Below are 21374 nucleotides of genomic sequence, written 5' to 3'. Positions count from 1 at the left end.
TCGATAATAAAAAGGGGGTCTGAATAGACACTTCTTCATAGAAAACATACTAATGGCCAATAAGCACATGAAAAGATGCTAACATGAGTCATCAGGGAAATGCAACTCAAAACGACAATGAGAATCACTTCATACCCACTAGGATGGCTATAATCAGACAATAACAAGGGTTATCAGGGATATGGGGAAACTAGAACCCTTACACAGTTGGTCAGAATGTGAAATGGTGCAGTTGCTTTAGAAAACAGTCTGGCAGGGCTTCCCTGGTGGTGCAGTGGTTAAGAATCCGCCTGCCAATGCAGGAGACATGGGTTTCAGCCCTGGTCCGCGAAGATTCCACATGCCGCGGAGCAACTAAGCCCATGCGCCACAACTACTGAAGCCCGCACCTAGAGCCTGTGCTCCACAGCAAGAAAAGCCACCGCAATGAGAAGTCCATGCACCGCAACGAAGACTAGCCCCCATTCACCACAACTGGAGAAAGCCCGCACAGAGCAATCAGACCCAACGCAGCCAAAAATAAATATATTTATTTAAAAAAATAAAAGTCTGGCAATTTCTCAAAAGGTTAAACATAGAGTTAACGTTTGACCCAGCAATTCTACTTCTACATATATACCTAAAGTAAATGAGAACGTGTGCACAAAAAGTGTACCTGAACATTCATTGTGGCATTATTCATAATAGCCAAAAAATGGAAACCACAAATGTCCAAACAACTGATGAATGAATAAACAAGATGTGATATAGCCATACACATACATACTTGTAATATTACTCGGCAATAAAAAGGAATAAAGTACTAATATATGCTTCAACATGGATGAACCTTGAAAACAGCTCATTCAGAGCACAAAGTAGATTAGTGGTTGCCAGGGGCCTGGGGGAGGGATGAATGGAGAGTGCCTGCTAATGGTTACACGGTTTGGGGGGGAGTGATAACAATGTTCTGATATTAGATAGTGGCAATGATTGCAAAACTGAATATACTAAAAACCACCGTATTGGGCACTGAAAGTATAAATTTTTTGGTAAAATTCATAAATCTCAATAAAGCTGTTATTTATGTTTTAAAAAACCTGCAACACCTCAGATGTCCTTCAAAAGTGATTAGTTGCACAAACTGCAGATACCATGGAATATTGTTACTCAGTAATAAATAAAACATACACACACGGCATGAGTCTCTGGGAAATTATGCTTCTGCTGAGTAAAAATAGCCAATCCTAAAAAGTTGCAGACTGTATGATTCCTTTTATATAACATGCTTTGAAATGACAAACTTTTAGAAATGGAGAACAGATTAGTGATTGCGAGGAGTTACAGAAGGGGGGCCTTGCTGGAGGGAGGTGAGTGTGGTTATAAAAGGGTAACAGGAGGGGTCCTTGTGGTGATGGAAATGTTCAGAATCTTGAATGTGGTGTAAACCCTACACATGATTAAGTTGTACAGAACTAAATACAAACTAAAAAATGACTATAAATATAACTGAGGAAATCTGAACATGATCTGTGGATTGTGTCAATGTCAGTATCCTGGTTGTGATATTGTACGATAGTTCTGCAAAATGTCACCATTGAGGGAAACTGGGTAAACAGTACACAGGACCTCACCAGCAAGGACCTTTGATGCACGGAGAGGATATAACATAGATGAAGATATTGGAATGCCAAAGATTATGTGACAGCCTGCAAGTGGCACACAGCCACAAACAGAAGCCAGGGCTTTGGACACCCATTCCTTCATTCAACAAATATTTATGTGAGTGACACCAATGCCTCAGATCCCCAGTTGTAGAATCTAGGCCCTAGGGTTATAGCCATGAACAACCCTCAGGCCAGCCACAGCTCAAGGAGGTACAAATGACCCCTCGCTGTCCCTAGTGAAAAAGTCCAGGGTCACTGGCTGTGGGTGTGAACGTAAGAAGGGAGACAAAGGAGGATAATAAGGCCAAATAGCTCTGGCCCACAGCATCCGTACTGGCAAAGACACCAAACCTCCTAATGCTCTTGCTAGGAGGCAGGAGGTGCGGCTTGGCCAAGAGGCCAGGACTAAAGTAACAGGATAAACACGGGCGGGCTGGAGGGCCGAGGCTGGTTTGGGGCAATGCGGTTGGGTTGAGGATTAGAGAGCTGGTGTCCGAGACTAACGCCTGCCGAAAACTACAGCTCCCAGTGTGCCCCGCGGTCCGCCCCAGCGGTCATGTGACCGCTGCTCACGTGTCTCCGCAGCCGGCCCGGGCTCAAAGCACCGCAGGTAAGTGGAAGGAGGTACAGGTTGGTGGAGGTGGAAACGTTAGGTCCCTGGGTCCCCAGGGCCGCCACCGCGGCAGAGCCCTACCCACTCCCTACAGGACTCTGTAGCCCGGCGTCCTCCGCCCCACACCCGCCTTCGGTCGGCCGGCCCTTGCCGCGCCTTAGCCCGGCCTGTCCCCACCTAGTCTCCACCTAATCAGTCCTAGGCCCGGATCGAAAGCCGGAGCCCGTCCCCAGTTTACCTCACAGCAGCCCACTCTCCTCGCTTCAGGCCTGAGGATCGCCCCCACCCCCCGCCCTGGGTGCGCCCTGGCCCACCTTCCAATGCAGCTCACCCCTTGTATTTCTGGGATCCAGCCCCAGGCTGGCCTGGGAACCTGATCCGGTTGGGATCTGAGGGGCCTACTGCAGTGGTTACAGCTCTGGCCTGAGCGTGTGGGCATCAGGGTTCTAGTTCTGGCTCTGCCGACGAGCCGCTGTGACATTAGTCTAGCCTCTTTCCGTCCGTGGGCCTGTTTCCCTGAGCTGCTGCTCCACTCCGTGAGTTAGAGCGCCTCAGTTCCCTTCACTCTGCTGGCCCGCACAGAAACAGCTGACTCTCTGCTGACAAATTTTGGGTAGAGTTTGAGAAAGAAGAAACTGAGGGCAGAGAGGGAAGTGAGGAGAATCAGATCCCAGATCTTTGGGGAGAAGGAGCTGTAAGGAGCAGCTGTCCCTCCACCAAAGCTGGAGGGGTGGAAAAAGCAGGTAAGCTGGGGACCATGGAGCAGAGTAGTTTGAGGGGAGCGGGGCTGAGAGATTTCAGACCAGTGCAGAGACCTCTGTGTCCGGGATGTGAGCAGGGTGGAGGACAAGATCTCACCGCTCAAGCAGCGCTAACTTTGCAAGGCTGTCTCTGGAGCTACGCTGGAAACTTGGGAGACCAAAACTGCCTCCACTGCTCATCGCTTTGATTTTTTGCCGAGTTGCTGGCTGGGTGGGTGGCAGGTTGCACAAGAGGAAGCCCTGTGGCAGCTGACTGATCTTTCTGGACTTGGAGCCAGCAGGGAGACATTTCCCCTGGAGCTGTGTCCCTTGGTTGCAGGCTTGGTGACAGATGTCTGGGAGCACCCAAACTCCCCCTTTTCTCTCTAATGAGTTTAAGGCTCCCAACTTTGTTCAGCCATCACAGGAGGAGCAATGGCAAGCATCTGACTACCCAAGAGGCCTTGCTAGCCATTCTAAACCCCCCAGTGTGCTGGGGACATTGGAGGGGATGTCCCTGTGATGGGCAGTGGTTAGGTCAGGCATGTGGGGAGAAAAGTAAGAATTGGCCTCAATTTTGAAGGGCTTTGAAAGCTCCACAGAATTTAGACTCTGGAGGGAGGTATGCTGGGCTGTAAGACATTGAAATACCCACAGTTCTGGGTGGGGATTGTTCTTGCGACCCTGTGGTGTAGAAACAAATGAGGAAGCCAGACAGATCTGGATCTAAATCCTGCTTTGCAACTTGCTACTTTGTGACCCTGGATGAGTGATCTGATCTCTCTGAACCTTATGACCACTGTCATAAGGAATGAATGAGATAAGATATGTCCATGACACTCCTGCCCGATGCATGGCCTCTAGTGCTGACATATCAGTACCCCTCTCTTCTGTGTTTGTGTCTTATTTACCTGATAGGTCTGTAGGCCTGAAGCAGGCAGGAATTACATCTGACACATTTCTGTCTCTGCCATCACACTGTGGCACCCAACGCAGTGTTCTGCACAGCGGCACACCCGGGTTTGGATCTCAGCCATCTGATCTTGGGAAAGTTGTTTCACCTTTCTGTGTCTCTTGGGATAACAGTAGTATCTGCCTTTCCCATCTAGGTTGAGGAGAGCCAGAGCCCACAGGCCTCCTAGGATAACAGCCCCAAACAGGCTGGTGGCACCCTCCAGCTGAAGGTGTTCTCTCAGCTCCCCAGGGCATGTGGTCGTGAGACAGAACCCACAGACCCTGCAGGAACAGGACTCCCAGGGCCATGGCCCAGGTCAGCATCAACAGTGACCTTGGTGAGTGGGGCTTAAGCACAGACTCCGGGGAGCGTGCCCGTCTGCTGCAGAGTCCCTCTGTGGACATAGCCCCCAAGAGTGAGGGGGAGGCCCCTCCTGGGGGTCTGGGCAGAGGCACCACTTCCACACTTGGAGCCATCTTCATCGTTGTCAATGCCTGCCTGGGCGCAGGGCTGCTCAACTTCCCAGCAGCCTTCAGCACTGCCGGGGGAGTGGCAGCTGGCATCACGCTGCAGATGGTGAGTGAGCGGGCCTGGCGGGCAAAGGTGCAGTTCTAGTGGTGGGTCTGGGCTCTTCACCTCAAAAGGGAGGCTCTGGATCAGGAGTGGTCAGTTGGAGACACATGCTACCACTCTCCCCTCCATCACACATGGCAGACATTACTAATCTATTCCAGCATTCTTTCCTTTGAGCCCAGATGAGGCTTCAAAAGCCTTCCCAGCTATCAGGGAAGTTTGGACATCGACTGCATATTTAATAATTTCATGGTTACGTTTAAAAAGCAGGCCCATACCTTAGAGCCGTGCTGAAATATTTACTGATGAAATGATATGATAGCTCGTATTTTCTTCAAAATAATCCAGAGTGGGAGAGGGAATAGATGAAACAAGATTGGCTGTAAATTGATGATTTTTGAATTTGAGTGATGGGTACATAGGGGTCCATTATACTATTCTGTCTACCTTTGTGTATGTTTGAAATTTTCCTCAAAACTTCTTGTTTTTAAAGAAAATCTCAACTCCAGTAATCCATTAAAATTGCCCTGCAAGATAAGGCTAATTTGCCAGATGGGCATTGGGCACCGGGCCAGTAAATGCTGAGCAAGACCAGGCTGCTCTTTGCTGCCAGGCCTTTCCCACACCCTCTTGCTATGCCCCTACCCGCAGGCCATGCTGGTTTTCATCATCAGTGGCCTCGTCATCCTGGCCTACTGCTCCCAGGCCAGCAATGAGAGGACCTACCAGGAGGTGGTGTGGGCTGTGTGTGGCAAGCTGACAGGCGTGCTGTGTGAGGTGGCCATTGCCACCTACACCTTCGGGACCTGCATCGCCTTCCTCATCATCATCGGGGACCAGCAGGACAAGAGTGAGGTCCCCCCTCAGTACCCCCCCCCAGCCCTGGGGGTCATGCGGTGGGTGGGAAAGAGCATGGAACACCTGCCCAAGGCCTGGCCTGGGCCCGGCATTCATCTGGGAGTCCTCCCTCCTGGCTGCTGGGCCCATTAGACAGATGGAGGTCCCAGCAGAGGTGGAGGACCACACCCTGCAGTAGCCTGGCATCACCTTCCCTCCTTCCTCCCTGTGCAGTTATAGCTGTGATGGCAAAGGAGCCTGAGGGGGCCGGCGGCAGCCCCTGGTACACAGACCGCAAGTTCACCATCAGCCTCACTGCCTTCCTCTTCATCCTGCCCCTTTCCATCCCCAGGGAGATCGGCTTCCAGAAATATGCCAGGTTCGGAGGCCCCACCCCAGCCTGTGCTGGACAGCAGCTCTGATCACAGGCAGCTGGAGACCCGAGGGCTGCAGGGGAACCCCTCTGCTCCATGCCACCTCATCTCCTGGGGCAGCAAGAGTGGGCAAGGCAGGGTAGACCGGGGCTTGCAGGGGTTCCGGCATAAGACCTTCCTTTTGTGTCAGCAGGAAGGGAGACAGTGGCTCTTTGTATCAGTGAGAGATTCAGTTCCAAATGTCCTTGTCGAAGAAGGGATGCATGATAATCATGTGTGAAGGCCGTCTCCTAGCCTGGGCCTTGTCTTTCCCATGGAGGATGGGACTCCTGATCATTTGGGATTGTCAGCCTGGCAGCATTTTCCATGCAGCTTGGTATGAAGGGAAGGGACTAGCTTCCTGGCTCAGAGTCTGAAAAGCTGTGGGATTCTAAGCTGTTTCCTCTGATCCTTTATCGAAGGGGTCACACTCAGTGTCTCCAAGGTTTCCTTTAATGTTGACTTCCCAGTATTTGTGCCTTCAACCCTCCAGCATCTCCTACTTCTCAAAGGCCCTGCTTGCACCTCTCGCCAAGTCTGGGCTGCTCTGATTGAAGTAGCAGATGTGCTTTGAAGCCCAGCCCCCTGCTGTGGTCTCTGAGCCATGGAGCTGAACCACCTCATTTCCCAGTGGCCACAAGTGTCAGTCTGGTCCCCTCCTGGCTTCCTAAATGTGGCTTGTTTCTCTGAAACTTATGTCTCATGTGTTTCTTGAGTCTTTGTTTGGGATAGTCTCCCAGTTGGTTCATTAGACACTTGTGGTCACTAAAGTTAAGGGTGGATGTCCCTGGGGATGGAATGAGAGAAAAGGCAGCTGGGGATAGGGGGGAAGAAGCTTAATCTATCCTTCCTGGCAGCTTCCTGAGCGTCGTGGGCACCTGGTATGTCACTGCCATCGTTATCATCAAATACATCTGGCCTGATAAAGAGATGACCCCAGCGGACATCCTGAACAGGTGGGTGAGGGCCCCCGGGAGACACATGGGGTAGAAGCTGCCACTCGGGCCCCAGGAGGTGCTGGGTCAGGCATCAAAAAGCCACACAGGTGCTCTTCCCAAGGCTCATTATTGAGCCTTGGGGCTTGACTCATTGGTCATTTTAGGAAGGAGGCAAGAGGTCCTGATCTCTTTTTGCTGGAGAGAAGAGTGACAGCCGGAGATGAGGGACACTTTGCCACTAATGTCCAACAGATAAGCCAATGTGAGACTAGGCCTCAGGTTATGGAAGCTGCCAAGGTGGAATTGCACATCTGTTTCAACATGTGCTTATCTGTAATATCTGTATCTTCCACGTGAGGATGAATCCATTTTCTTAATTTAAAAAAAAAAAGTTTCCTTTTTCTTGAAAGAAACAAATCAGAGAAGCAAAAGCCCAAGTGCAAGAACCAAAAGTTCTGGATTTTGGTCCCAGGAGGGCCTTCCAGAGCCTCAGTTTACTGACCTGTAAATGGAGATGTGTCCTCTCCCAGTCCCCAGACTTCTGTGGGTTGAATGTGTGCATGCTGGCTGGTGGAGGCCGTGGGGGGCTGAACGAAGAGTAAGAGCATGGCGGCGGTTGGTGACTCTGAGGGACTCCCGGGCAGCAGCATCTTGTGTGTTTGTCCGCAGGCCAGCTTCCTGGATAGCCGTGTTCAATGCCATGCCCACCATCTGCTTCGGATTTCAGGTGCTAGTTGCAAGGTCCCTTTTGTCCCCTTAGCTCACTCCCCATCCTGGGATGGAATCCACGTTACAGGCAGGATGGGGGAGTCCTGGAAGGAAGGACGGAGTGGGGGCCCCAGGACTTGCCCCTTATCCTTGGGGGTGAGGTCACTTGCCCACCATGACCCTGCCCTTCACCCTGACAGTGCCACGTGAGCAGTGTTCCCGTCTTCAACAGCATGCGGCGGCCTGAGGTGAAGACCTGGGGTGGGGTGGTGACGGCCGCCATGGTCATAGCCCTCGCTGTCTACATGGGCACAGGTGAGTGCTCCCCTCCGAGGGCAGGGCTTAGAGGGCTCCCACTTTCCCTCTTTGTCCCCAAGTCGTCTGGCCCAGGATTTCCTGGGGACAGCCCTGCACTCCCAACATGTCAGACACTTCTGTAGGCACTGGCTTGAACTTGGGCCACCCTGGGCCTCCTCCTGCCCAAATGAGAAAGATGTACGCATGCATTCATTCAGCAGCTCTCAGTGGGTGCCTAGTAAGTCCCAGGAACTTTCTCAGCGTGGGGGATGCCATGGAGATAGATAGACCCGGTCCTGCCCTCATGGAATTGACAATCTAGTCGGAGAGAGAGTCTTACAGGAGCAAGTCAGTCAGGAATCAGTAAGGAAATCCAGACAGTGGTGAGTGCCATGGTAACAGGGAAACAGGAAGCTGTGAGCGGGACTGAGTGGGGTTGGCTTTGGTGGGTAGGTCACAGGTGGCTCCTCTCTGAGGAGGTGGCAATTGGGGAAGGCCAAATCATGAGAAGGAGCTAGAATCTGAAGAGCTGGGGGAAAAGCATTCCAGACAGACGAACCAGAAAACGCCAAGTCCCTGAGGCTGGGACAGAAGAAGGTCTGCATAGCTGGAGTGGAGCGAGTTGAGGGTGGGTGGCGGGCAGCACAGCCAGACAGGGAACACAGCCAGATCCCTGAGGACTGTTGGGAGGCAGAGAGGAAGCGCTTCAGCAGGGGCGTGGCTTGGGGACACCCGGCTCTGGGTGTTGTGTAGAAAATGGTTTGGGTGAGGGAGCAGTGCTGGGAGACCACAAAGAATGGCCCTGTGATTCCTTCCACAGATGGTTCTCAGGACCAGCACTGTTCTAGTTTCTGAAGACACAGCAGGAACAAGGGTGGCAAATAGGCAAAGTCCCGTTCTCCTGGGGCAACAGACAATAAACGAGTAAAAAAAAAAAAAAGTTCCAAGAGAGAGGAGTGCTCTGAAGAACACAGAACAGGGTGGTGTGAGGGAGTGCCTGGGGGCAGGGGTTATTGTGGACGGGCTGGGTGGGGAAGCATTCTGAGGAGGGGACAACGGAGCTGAGACCTGAATGATGAGGAGATGGGCAGACAACGTTAATGCGGAAGCTCTGAGACAGGAACTGCTGGGTGAGTTCAAGATCAGAAAGGTGACGGTGTGGGGGTGGGAGATGTGAGAAGTCAGGGAGGGAGGCTTCTGATCCCAGCCTCGACACTCCTCTGAGCTTCAGTCTTAGCCTCCAGAGCTGCTCCGTCATCTCCCCACCTGCTGCTGGACCCAGCGGTGAACGGTCCATGGCCCTAACCCTCCGAGGGTCGCCTGGACCCAGCCCTCTTGTCCCTGCCCTCAGGCATCTGTGGCTTCCTGACCTTTGGAGCTGCTGTGGACCCCGATGTGCTCCTGTCCTACCCGTCGGAGGACATGGCTGTGGCCGTCGCCCGTGCCTTCATCATCCTGAGCGTGCTAACCTCCTACCCCATCCTGCACTTCTGTGGGCGGTGAGTCCCCTCTCCACCCCACCAGGGTGCTCCCTTTCACCAGGGCCTCTGAAAGCCCTTTGAACATGGGCCTTGTGTAGAATCCATTTTATAGAAGGAGAACCGGAAGCCCAGAGGAAAGAGTCAGTGCCTCGCATGGCCCTGCAAGTACTCCCAGCCGGGTCTTTGGGGGTCCCCTTTGTCCCAGAGTCACCAAAACATTCTGTGAGTCCTCTGAGAACCTCTAGTCCAGATCCTTTCCTGAACACCCTGCTTTCTGGGTACCCCAGACCCTTCCTTTTCAGGAGACTAGTAGTATATGTTCCCATGGGGTGTGCTAGTCCTGGGCCAGGCAAGGCACTAAGCCGTTCCCATTCACCATCCCGTCCGGTCCCCATGGCAACCCTGAGAAGAGTGCTGCTAGGCCCATTTCAAAGAAGAGGAAACTGAGGCCCAGGGGTTAGAGGCTTACCTACAATCCACCCAGTCGGGGGTCTGGCTCCATGGCTGGAGGTGGGGAGCTGTTAGCAGGGGCGCCTCTGAGCCGCTCTCTGTGTGGGCAGGGCGGTGGTCGAAGGCCTGTGGCTGCGCTACCAGGGGATGCCGGTGGAGGAGGACGTGGGGCGGGAGCGGCGGCGGCGAGTACTGCAGACGCTGGTCTGGTTCCTGCTTACCCTGCTGCTGGCGCTCTTCATCCCTGACATCGGCAAGGTCATCTCGGTCATTGGAGGGCTGGCCGCCTGCTTCATCTTCGTCTTCCCAGGTGTGGACCCCTGGCATCCCCACAGCACTCTCTCCCAGGGCCTCCTGGCCTGAGCGCGTCACCTCCCGGGTTGTTGATCACCCACTTCAGGCTCTGGTGTGTTTAAACGTTATCTCCTGCAAAGAAGATGTAGTTGTCATCTCCATTTCACTGGTGAGGAGGTGTGAGGATCAGAGAGGGTAACAAGCTTGCCTAGAGGTTAACAAACTCAGCTAAAGACTAATAGAAGCTTTTCAAACCCAAGTCTGTCTAGGTCCACAGCCTATACTCTTAACTCTTCATTCAGGTACCTGTTACTCCCCGACTATCAGGGATCTGGGTGGGTCAGCCCATGACGGGGTAATTAGGGTCTGGTTGTGGCACCCTGACACGGGTCGGGAGACCTGAGTTTCAGACACGATCTGCCACCAGATCCCTGGGCAACTGTCCTATCTGCCCAGTCATGAGTTCTGCCTGTACCCAGCTTACTTCTCTCTAGGAGGCCACCTGGAAATCCCTTGCCACTTTGCTTGGAGCAAGGGGGACACATCTGCTCAGAAGTGCACTGGGAAGGGCCCTGCAATGTAGACACCACTGAGTCACCTCCCTATGCTGCCCCTTTAGCTCTGGGGTTTGCATGCAGCCCAAGGGGTGCCTGGCAGGTGCTGGCTCCTCCTGGGAGACCAGATGCCAGGTGTCCAGCTGGGTGCAGAGTGGAGACAGAGGCAGAATGTGTGGAGGAGTAAACACAGGCCTTTCTCCACCCACCATCACTGCCTCCTGGCAAAGGGGGAGGCTGGACTGCTGGGTGGTGGTGGGGGGTGCCCACCCAAGCTCCCAGGGCCACCTCTTCTCTTCTAGGGCTGTGCCTCATTCAAGCCAAACTCTCTGAGATGGAGGAAGTCAAGCCAGCCAGGTAAAGCAGGGCCCGGCCCGTGGTCCTCTCAGGGAGGTACTGGATGGGGGGTGGCCTTTAAATGGATAGGAGTCAGGAGACTTGTGTACTTTGAAAAACTTTTTTGAATACTTCTTTTAAAATGTATAACATGTTAGTTGTAACAGTTCAAATACTACTGAGGATTTGTTTTTAATTTTTTAATTTAATTTTATTTTTTTATACAACAGGTTCTTAGTAGTCATCAACTACTGAGGATTTTAGAGAAAAAAATGGAAGTCCCTCTTACCCCACAGCCCGCTCCCCACCGCTCCCTTCTCCTGAGAGAGCTCCATGAGATCAGCACAGCCTGTGCCCTTGTAGACTGTTTCTGTGTGTGCACATGTGTCTGTGTACACAAAGCTATGCACGCGTATACACAGACACATGGGGTTTTGTGTCTGGTTAGGTTTTTTCAAAAATGGTTTCATGCCAGACACACTTTTCTGCTACTTGCTTTTTTCGCTTAACCACGTATTTTGGAGATCATTCTATGTCCACACAAGAAGATCTACTGCTTCCTTTTTCCATGGCCGTAGAATACTTTGCTGTTTGAATGTGTCCTGAACGTGAACACACTGCTGCATGTACACCTTGGCACAGCTGCTCGAGGATCTCAGGAGCATCGATTCGTAGAAGGAGATTGCTCCATCATAGGCACGCTCATTTTTACCCTGGCACACGGGTTCAAATTACCCTCCAAAAGGGCTGTACCAGTCAGAGTCCCAGAAGCAGTGACTGAAAGTACCCTGTTCCCCACACCCCTGCCAGGGCTGTATATAGCAGCCTTTTCAATATTTGTTAGTCTAATGGATACAAAACACTACATGTTTAAAAAATTAACCATTTTTACCATTTTAAAGTGTTCAGTTCAGTGATATTAAGTTCACTCATATTTTTGTGTAACCATCCCCACCATCTACCTCCAGAACTTTTTCATCATCCTAAACTGAAATTCTGTACCCATTAAACAATAATTCCCCATTCCCTCTCCCCTCGCCGCCACCATTCTACTTTTTGTCTGTGTGAATTTGACTCTTCTAGGTACCTCATGTAACTGGAATTATACAGTATTTATCTTTTTGTACCTGGCTTCTTTCACTTAGCATAATGTCCTCAAGGTCCATCTATGTTGTAGCAGCCTTTTTAAGGCTGAATAATATTCCATTGTATGTATAGGCCACATTTTGCAAAACACTGCATTCTTTTAATACGTGCATGTCCCTGAATGGTAGAGAAGTTATGACCAGGTTGCATGCTTTTAAAAAAATATATTGTGCAAGTAATACTCATTGATTATAGAAAACTTTAAAAATACAGACAAGTCTAAAGAAAATAATAATCACCTTTAATATCCAAATATAACCAGGAAATTTCTTGGCGGTCCAGTGGTTAGGACTCTGCTTTCACTGCTGAGGGCATGGGTTCAATCCCTGGTCAGGGAATTAAGATCCCACAAGCCAGGCGGGCAAAAACAGGAAAAAAAAAAAAAAGAAAGAAAAAATTCCAGTTGTAACCCTGTAGCTATTTTTGATACATATCTTTGCAGATGTCTCCTTTTTAATTCATTTTTTTAATGAAATGGATCACTCCATGTGACCTGCTTTTTCCTGACCATCTTTCCATCAGGAGATATGCATTCTTTTTTTTTTTTTAATATTTATTTATTTGGCTGTCCCAGGTCTTAGTTGCAGCACGTGGGATCTTCCATTATGGCATGTGGGATCTTTTAGTTGTGGCATGCAGGATCTTTAGTTGTGGCACACGGGGGTCTTTAGTTGCAGCATGCGAGCTCTTAGTTGCGGCATGTGGGATCTAGTTCCCTGATCAGGGATGGAATCCGGGCCCCCTGCATTGGGAGCTCGGAGTCTTAGCCACTGGACCACCAGGGAAGTCCCAGGAGACATGATTCTAATTCTGGTCCTGCCCTTGGTGTGCTGTGACCAGTCAATTAATCCCATTAGGTCTTGGCCTCTTTACCCATGGTCTAGGGATCATACACCCAGCCCCATAAACTGTTGTATGAAAGTCGTTGAGAAGTAGGAAGTGCTCTTCCCATAGGAGAAGTGGTACAAGTAATTAGAGTAATTAACTGATACATATAGAGAGAGAGAGGTTGGCAAATTCACAAGTGGATCAACTGACCAGGCCCTCTCTCACCCTCTGCTCTACAGCTGGTGGGCGATGGTCAGTTACGGAGTCCTCTTGGTCACCCTGGGAGCCTTCATCTTCGGCCAGACCACAGCCAACGCCATTTTTGTGGATCTCTTGGCATAACCAGTGCCTCCCAGGGAATTCTTGGCCTTTGCCATTGGACCCTGGAACCCATCTCGTAGAGCTTCAGGACCACCCTGAGTCCGGCATCATTCCCCTCTACTGGTGGGATGACATCTGGACATCCTTTTCCAGGGACAGTTCTGGGGTGAAATCAGGCCCCACAACCCTGGACAGTTCAAACCCAGCTCCCTTCCTGCCCCCGCATCCTGGCAGTGCCATGGATGGTAGGAGGAGGTCTCGTGTCACAGAAGAACCTTCCCCCCTCTTCCACCTCTCAATTTCTCCATGCCTGGAAGCCACGGGTGAAGAGAGTCGGTAGGTCTCCGAAGGAACAACTCAGCCTGACTTCCCTCTGGAGAAAGAGTGTGGACCAAGGGCTGCCATCCTCCACAGAGAAGCCTGCCCTGGGTAGGGGCTGTGCTCATTACCCCGGGGCTCAGTGCCTGCTCCAGTCTGTCGGCAGCCCAGCCAGCAGTGGCTTCCTCCGGCAAGTTCCAAAGGTAGCACTGAAATCATACAGGTGCGCCGAGGCAGGCAGATGGATGCCTTGTCCACTGCCTCCTGGGCCTGCGCTGAGCCTGAGAGCCCTCTTGCCCATGGCTGGTTGACATTTCCCAAGCCTTCTGGGGCCTCACCCTGTCTTCTTACCCAGACCTGACGGTCCAGGCATCCCTCTGCTCCTCCATCCCCAGACATCACCAAGTCTAATGTTTACAAACGGTGCCAGCCCGGCTCTGAGCCAGGGGCCAGGGGCCGTCCCGTGCCACGGTGCTGTGAGTACTCCTCCCTTAACTTTCCCCAAGGCCGGAGTGTGCTTTTCTCTCTCAGATTCCTGATGGGTCCCTCTTTTCAGAGGCACAAGGGGGGGTGAGGGAGCAAGCTGGGAACCCCATGCAGGCTGGGCTGGTGAGGATCAAGGTGAACCTGTCTGGCATCTTCACTTTGAATGGCTGCTTCTCTTCTCCCTGCCCTGCACGTCCCCCCTTCCCTGCCAACCCAGCCTGGTACCCTGGAGACAAGAAAGGCAGCTGAGTGGCCACTGACTAGGCAACATCTGAGTGTAGTCACACCAGCTTACAAGTTTCCCTTCCAGTCTGGATCTTGTCTGCTCCTGTCCCCCATCACCTCTTCGCCACCACCCCATTTTTCTATGTAGCTCAGTCTCTCCTGTTCACATAAGTATGGGGGTGGGGGTGGACCAAACCCTCTCTCGTCCACTTCCTCAGCTCCACAGGTCTACCAGGCCTGGCCTCGGCGGCCTGTCGATCACACTGAGGTCACACCTACGTTGTGCCCCAGGCGGGGTGAGGAAGGATATTTTCCCCTTTCATATTTTGAACACCTTGGCCACTCACTTAGGCCAAGCCTAGGCACCGAATCAGGCTTCCTCTGCCTGGAACACCTAGCGTTCTCCCTGGCCCCTCCTGCCTAAAACCTCTGAATGCAGTGATGGGGTGAGAGGGATCCCTGCCCTCAGGACAGTGAGACAGAAGAAGCAGAGCCTTGGGGGGCCAAACAGGCTTCTGCTCAGACCCCCGGACTGGGTGACCTGCCTTTCCTCACGTTCCCTGGGGGCCAGACCCACGTGGCCGTTTTCTCTCCGCCTGCTGCACAGCACCAGGCCCTGCCAGTGCCCACCCCAGATACGGTCAGGAGGATGGCCCATCATCAGCAGGGCTGCACTGCCTCCTAATGTTGGATTTCAGTGAGGGCTGGGGGCATGTACGGGGAAAATGAGCTGGAATCTGGCCTAACCTCAGGAGCACCTTCCCCTGCCCTCTCTGCCAGGGCATTTTACTGTTTCTTTTCTACTTCTGCACATTCAGACCAGGGAGGATGGTTAATAAAAAGGGACTTGTGCTGCTGAGCTGCGTGGCCTGTGTCTGGTGCCAGGGACAGTCCAGGCCACTGACAGGAGGAAGACGGGCTGGAGTGGGAGTAGGGGTTGGGGTGCGATAAGGCCGTTTGGCCTCACTGTCTGTGACCCCTTACTCGAGAATGGGCCCATCACGCTCCCTTTCCCAAGCCGGAAACCTGCAAGTGGTTCTTAACACTTCTCTCTCCTTCCACATCCCATCAGACTTTCCCCACTGACTTGGGGCTCCGCCTTGGTCTGTCCTGCTGCCTCTACCTTGGTTCAAGTCCTTCCTGTGTCTTCCCTGCACCACTGCAGCCTCAGATTAGCTTCTGTGTTGTATGTCCCTCCCTGACCTCTAGTTTTGGGGTGAGCTTCAAACCCCTGAGCATCCCTCCTGCTTTGTCCTTTCAGAGTCAGGTGTTGAGAGCAGGCACTGTTGTCCTGGTTATGGAGCCTCTCACTGTGCTCAGTGCCGGGGAGAAGATATTCAGCAAAACACACCAGCTCTGCTGTCAGTCTACTGGGGAAGACTGATGCTTAGCAAATCATCACAAATATAAACATGCAAGTTGTGATAAATGCCAAGAAGGGAAAATACAGAATGTTATATTTGGGGGTCTGAAGCTTCCCTGGGGAGTCAAGGAAGGTTTCCTGGAGGAATTGACATATGAACTGGCCCCTGAGTGATGAGTAGAATGAACTAAGTGAAGAGAGGTGGGGGAGACCTTTCCAGGCTGTGGGAAATGCATGTGCAAATGCCCTGTGATGGGAGGAACATGGTCATTCGAGGAACTGGAAAGTGGCCATTGTCGATGGAGCATTACCTGGGTGTGGGAGAGCAGCAGAGGTGAGAGCAGAGCATTCTGAGATGGTCTGCAACGGCTCCCCCTGGTCCTCAGAATAAAGTCGAACCCGCCCACCTTCTACCACACTCCCCATCCCTGTTCGGGTATTTTGCAAAGATCCCTCCCTCCTGGTGGAGGTAGGGACCCTCTCCAAGGAGGAAACATGTTGCAAGACTAGACAAGTGGGACAGCTTTGGGCCATGGTTCACACCTGCCTAGTGGACCAAGAGCTTGAGGTTTGGTTTCACTTTCTCTGAGTGAACAGAGGGAAGGAAAGGTTACATCTAGGCCACAGGCAAATGCCCAGCCAAATTCATTCAAGACTTGTAAGCATTTAATCAGTGTCTGTCTCCCTGTTAGACTGTAAGTTCCACGGGAGCAGGGTCACATCTCCCTTGTCCATCAGGTATTTTAGCCAGTGCCTGGCACATAGCAAGTGTTCAGTAGTTGTTGAACAAATGATGGAACGAATAGCAACTAACACTTGATTTCTTACCTTGTGCCAGCTTAACTTGCATCATTCACATTTGGTCTTCATGGCAACTCTATGCAAAAGTGAAAGCTGAGAGATGTTACATAGCGAGTGTGCCCAGGGAGTAAAATTGGAGCCCTCTTGCCGTGCATGAATGAACAAGTGAGCAGAGGGCTCTCTCAATCTGGTGATTTCTGACCCCGGAAGGCAAGCTCAGGAACCTCCAGCCCTCATGCCGGCACCAACATCAGACCCTAAAACCTTTGACTTACTGTCCCATCCAAACCGTGTCAAGTTGTGGGATGCCTGCTGGCTGGTGGCTCTGGGCAAGTCGCTTCCCCTCTCTGGGCTTCTGTTTCCAGAATCTCTAACATGGGACTGATCATCACTGACCTTACTTACCTCCCAAGATAAAGGAGAGCCAATGTCAAGAAAGTACATGAGAAAAGTGACAGAAGTGCTTTATAACCAGAAATCCGCGTTTGTAGAAGAAATGAGAAAACTCAGTTTCTCCTCAGGAGGACACAGGCAGAGGTTCCCCTAGCACTTCCTGGGAGTCAGGGTACTTCTCAATCTTTAATGTGCATACAAAATTTTTATCTCCTTAGGATACAAATTCTGATTCAGTAGATCTGGAGTGGGGCCTGCAGTCTGCATTGTTAACGCTCCCAGCTTCGCCCATGCTTTGGTCCTTGGACTGCACTTTGAATAGCAGGGGACTGGTGGACAGACCAAAGGCTTTGGCTTCAGACAGACCTGGGGTGGATCTCAGCAGTGCCTCTTTACAGTGGGGACTCAGAAATTAGTTCACTTCTCTGAACCCCACTCTCCTCGACTATGAAGTAGGAGTGATGGTGCCCATCTTATAGATGCAAATATTATAAATCCAAGGACAAATGGCATAATATACGTGAAATGCCTGGCATATAGCAGGGATTATGTTGGTCATCTCCCTGTACTGGAAAGAAGGGGGTGGGGTGGGAGGGTAACTGCAATTTCTTCCCTTAGTCAATAGAGGTCGCCTCTGAATAATTTCAGCTTACGAAAGTGAGGAGCCTATGGCCTCAGAGGACAGTCCAGTCCTGAGTCATTAGGGTTCCTGGTGAACTGCTGCCTAGCACTTCTGAATGATGTCCCTATACTGGGGCAGGGCCACTTCTAGATCATGGCCTCCAATCTGGTGGGGGAATCAGACCAATCAAATAATCACAGAAACTAATTATGTAGGTACATGTGCTACATGTAGATTCAGTATTGCAAATCCAGATTTGGTAATTCATTGCTATGATACAATGAAAAATTTTTCCATAGGTGTGGAGGAAGGCCAGAGACATTGTCGTCAGGAAGAAGGAAGACGGCAGACACCCTGTCCTCCAAATACTGTGTGTTTCCTGAGGGGACAGTGGGGTGGGGAGGGGGGAAGGAATAGGCACAAGATGCCTATTTGGATATTCTTCCATTAAAAATGAAATTGATGTGTTTCCAGTCCAACATGTAAGAAGCTTGGAAGTGGCCACTCCAACCTAACAACAAGTAAAAAGTTGAACAAACTGGAAAGTCAACTCTTCTTAGATATGTACAATAAGTCAGATTATAAGGCACACCACTGCCCCCAGAATTGGAGAGAAAGACAGACAAATACAGAGCAGAAACCCACAAGCAGAAACCTCTGTGGGAGTCAGTGCCAGGGTAAGGAAACCTGAACTGTAATTGATGAATTGCTGGAGGCTCAGTGTGGACAAATCTGAGAAATAAAAACACCAAGGAAGGGCTTCCCTTGTGGCACAGTGGTTAAGAATCCACCTGCCAATGCAGGGGACATGGGTTCAATCCCTGGTCTGGGGAGATCCCACATGCCACGAAGCAACTAAGCCCGTGAGCCACAACTACTGAGCCTGTGTGCCACAACTACTGAAACCCGTGCGCCTAGAGCCGGTGCTCCGCAACAAGAGAAGCCACCACAGTGAGAGGCCCGCGCACCACAATGAAGAGGAGCTCCCGCTCGCCGCAACTAGAGAAAGCCCGCGTGCAGCAATGAAGACCCAGTGCAGCCGCAAAAAAACCACCAAGGAATCCAGTCCTACTGGGGGAAGGGAGCAGACTCTGTGACTTTGTGGGTTTTACCTGAAGTTCTACCAGGTTCTCATAGTAAACATCAGAAAAAAATCCCTCATGTTTCCAGCAGAGGAGGGTAAAAGGAACCATTTTGAAATGTGCTAGAGCATTCTGTTGTTGTTAATAAGATATACCCTCAGGAGACACTTAAAATTTAACCAGAGCCTAACCTACTGGGATTTTATCAGAGCCTAACAGACCTCAGGGAAGGGAAACACACAACTCCATCCCACTCTAGCCACCCTGGGGAGACTGGAGGGAGAAAATAAGTGAAGTCCATAGTCCTTCTCTTAGTGAGCCAGTCCATCACAGGCTCACTAAGAGACTGTGATCCAGTCATAGGACTACAGAACACTTCCCCTTCCCTTACACCTTGCAACCTTATTACTAAAGGCCAATCTACAGCAGTTCCTTTTACCTAGTACATTATGTCTGGCTATCAATAAAAAATTACAAGATATACTAAAAGGCAAAAAACATAGTTTTTTTGTTTTTGTGGTACGTGGGCCTCTCACTGTTGTGGCCTCTCCCGTTGCGGAGCACAGGCTCCGGACGCGCAGGCTCAGCAGCCATGGCTCACGGGCCTAGCTGCTCTGCGGCATGTGGGATCTTCCCGGACCGGGGCACGAACCTGTGTCTCCTGCATCGGCAGGCAGACTCTCAACCACTGCGCCACCAGGGAAGCCCCTAAAGACATAGTTTTAAGAGACAGAGCAAGCATCAGAGCTTGACTCAGATATGGCAGGAGTGTTAGAATTATCAGACCAGGAATTTTAACAACTATGGTTAAGATGCTAAGGGCTCTCGGGATGAAGCAGACAGCCTGCAAGAACAATAGATGGGCAATGTAAGCAGAGAGATGGAAATTCTAAGAAAGAACCAAAAAGAAATGCTAGAGATAAAAAACACTGTAGGAGAGATGAAGAGTGCCTATACTGTACAGGCTGGATACAACTTAGGAAAGAATCTCTGAGCTTCAGGATATCTCAATAGAAACCTCCAAAACTGAAAAGCAAATAGAAAAAAAAAAAAGTCTGTGGAAAAACAAAAGGAATAATGTACACAGAATAATGTACACAAAAGGAATAATGTACACAGAATATCAGAAGGAAAAGAGAGAAAGGAACAGAAAAATATTTGAAACAATAATGACTGAGAATTTCCCCCAAATTAATTTCAGGCACCTGATTAATGACAGACCAGGAAGCTCAGAGAACACCCAGCAGGATAAATGCCAAAATATATGACACCAAGTCATATCATTTTCAAAAAATACAGAAAATCAAAGATTAAGTCCTGAAAGAAGCCAGAGGGAAAAAACGCCTATAGAGAAGCAAAGGTTAAGAATTACAAGGGAATTCCTTGGCAGTACAGTGGTTAGGACTCGGCACTTTCACTGCCAGGGGCCGGGTTCAATCCCTGGTCAGGGAACTAAGATCTCACAAGCCTCACAGTGTGGCCAAAAAAAAAAAAAAAAAGGAATTGCTGTTGACCCTTGAACAATATGAGGGTTAGGGGCTCCAACCCTCTACATACTTGAAAATCTCCATATAATTTATAGTCAGCCCTCTGTATCCGAGGTTCCTCCATATCTGCAGTTCTGCATCTAAAGATTCAACCAACTGCGGATCGTGTAGTATTGCAGTATTTACTATTGAAAAAAATCCACTATATATAGACCCTTGCAGTTCAAACCCATGTTGTTCCAGGGTCAACTGGACATCTGACTTCTCAGAAACTATGCAAGCATGAAGAGAGTTGAGTGAAATATTTTAAATGTTAACAGAAACCTAGAATTCTATATCCTGTAAAATTATCCTTCAACAGTGAAGGAGAAATACTCTCTCAGACAAACAAAAATTGAGGGAATTTGTTGCCAGTAGACTTGCCTTGAAAGAAGTGTTAAAAGGAGTTCTTTAGAGAGAAGGGAATTTTTTTTTTTTTTTGGCCACGCCACCCTACTCTCGGGATCTTAGTTCCCCAACCAGGGCCCCCTGCAGTGGAGCACAGAATCCTAACCACTGGACCACCAGGGAATTCCTAAGGGAAGGGAAATTAAATGAAGCAGATATCACAATTATAAAGCAAGAAGAGAATGCTTTGAAAAATGAACAAAATGAAAACTAGCACCTAAAAATTAAAAGTATGATTGCCAAATTTAAAAATAAATCAAAGAAGAGTTAAAGATAGTTAAGAAAATCCCCTGGAAAGCAGAACAAAGAGACAGAGATGGAGGGAATTCCCTGGCTGTCCCGTGGTTAGGACTCAGTGCTTTCACTGACAAAGAGATGGGAAAGAAGAGATAAGAAAATTAGAGTTTCAACTCAGATCCAACATCTGACTAACAGGAGTTCCAGAAATAGAGAAGAAAGAAAATGGACAGGGGCAGGAAGTGGGAGAGCAGAGAAAGACAGATATTACCAAAAAAATAACTCAAGAAAATTTTGCAGAACTGAAAGATATGAGTCTCCATATTTGAGCCAGTAAATTGAATTTTCAGAGCTGCACACTGGAAATAAAGAGAAAATCTTAAAGATTTTCTGAGATAGTGGTGGGCAGGGAGGGCATGCTTCTTGGCATCACTGTGAGCTAGAAGATAACACATCAATGCCTTCATAATTTTTGAGTGAAACTTTTCAACCTAGATTTCAGTGCACAACCAAACCTTCAATCAAGTGTGAGACTGAAACAAAAACATTTCCAGATAAGTAAAGGGTACATAAATTTACATCCTGTGTAGCCTTTCTCAGAAAGTCACTGGAGAACATGCTTCAGCAAAACAGAGTTGTAAAGCAAGAAAGTGTAAGGCAAAGCATCCAGGAAACCAAGAATCTACCTCAGAAGAACCAAATGATGGTTTCCAAATGGCAGCTGGGCAGCTGACCAAAACGTGGCCAGTTCAGCTGAAGCAGGAATACGGAGAGCAATCAAAG

The 21374-nt window shown here is 50.1% G+C and overlaps 1 protein-coding gene across 5 annotated transcripts; it reads left to right on the top strand.

Annotated features, from left to right (window-relative positions):
- The first annotated feature begins 2212 nt into the window (after positions 1-2212).
- Positions 2213-15018, top strand: SLC38A7 (solute carrier family 38 member 7). Of its 5 annotated transcripts, none has more exons than XM_060132086.1 (12): positions 2217-2260; positions 2877-3002; positions 4109-4530; positions 5179-5377; positions 5599-5743; positions 6635-6733; positions 7385-7442; positions 7624-7738; positions 9072-9219; positions 9762-9961; positions 10802-10856; positions 13049-15018. In XM_060132086.1, exons 3-12 carry the CDS (start codon positions 4261-4263, stop codon positions 13149-13151), a joined length of 1392 nt encoding a protein of 463 aa, XP_059988069.1. In that variant the 5' UTR covers positions 2217-2260; positions 2877-3002; positions 4109-4260; the 3' UTR covers positions 13152-15018. The 5 variants fall into 5 exon arrangements, with proteins under 5 accessions (XP_059988071.1, XP_059988069.1, XP_059988074.1 ...); XM_060132091.1 differs by lacking the exon at positions 13049-15018 and adding an exon at positions 11066-11957; XM_060132089.1 differs by lacking the exon at positions 13049-15018 and adding an exon at positions 11063-11957.
- Positions 15019-21374: the final 6356 nt, after the last annotated feature.

This window comes from Lagenorhynchus albirostris, chromosome 19 (genome assembly GCF_949774975.1).
Source record: "Lagenorhynchus albirostris chromosome 19, mLagAlb1.1, whole genome shotgun sequence".
NCBI lineage: Eukaryota > Metazoa > Chordata > Mammalia > Artiodactyla > Delphinidae > Lagenorhynchus > Lagenorhynchus albirostris.
This window is presented reverse-complemented; position numbering and strand designations above follow the sequence as displayed.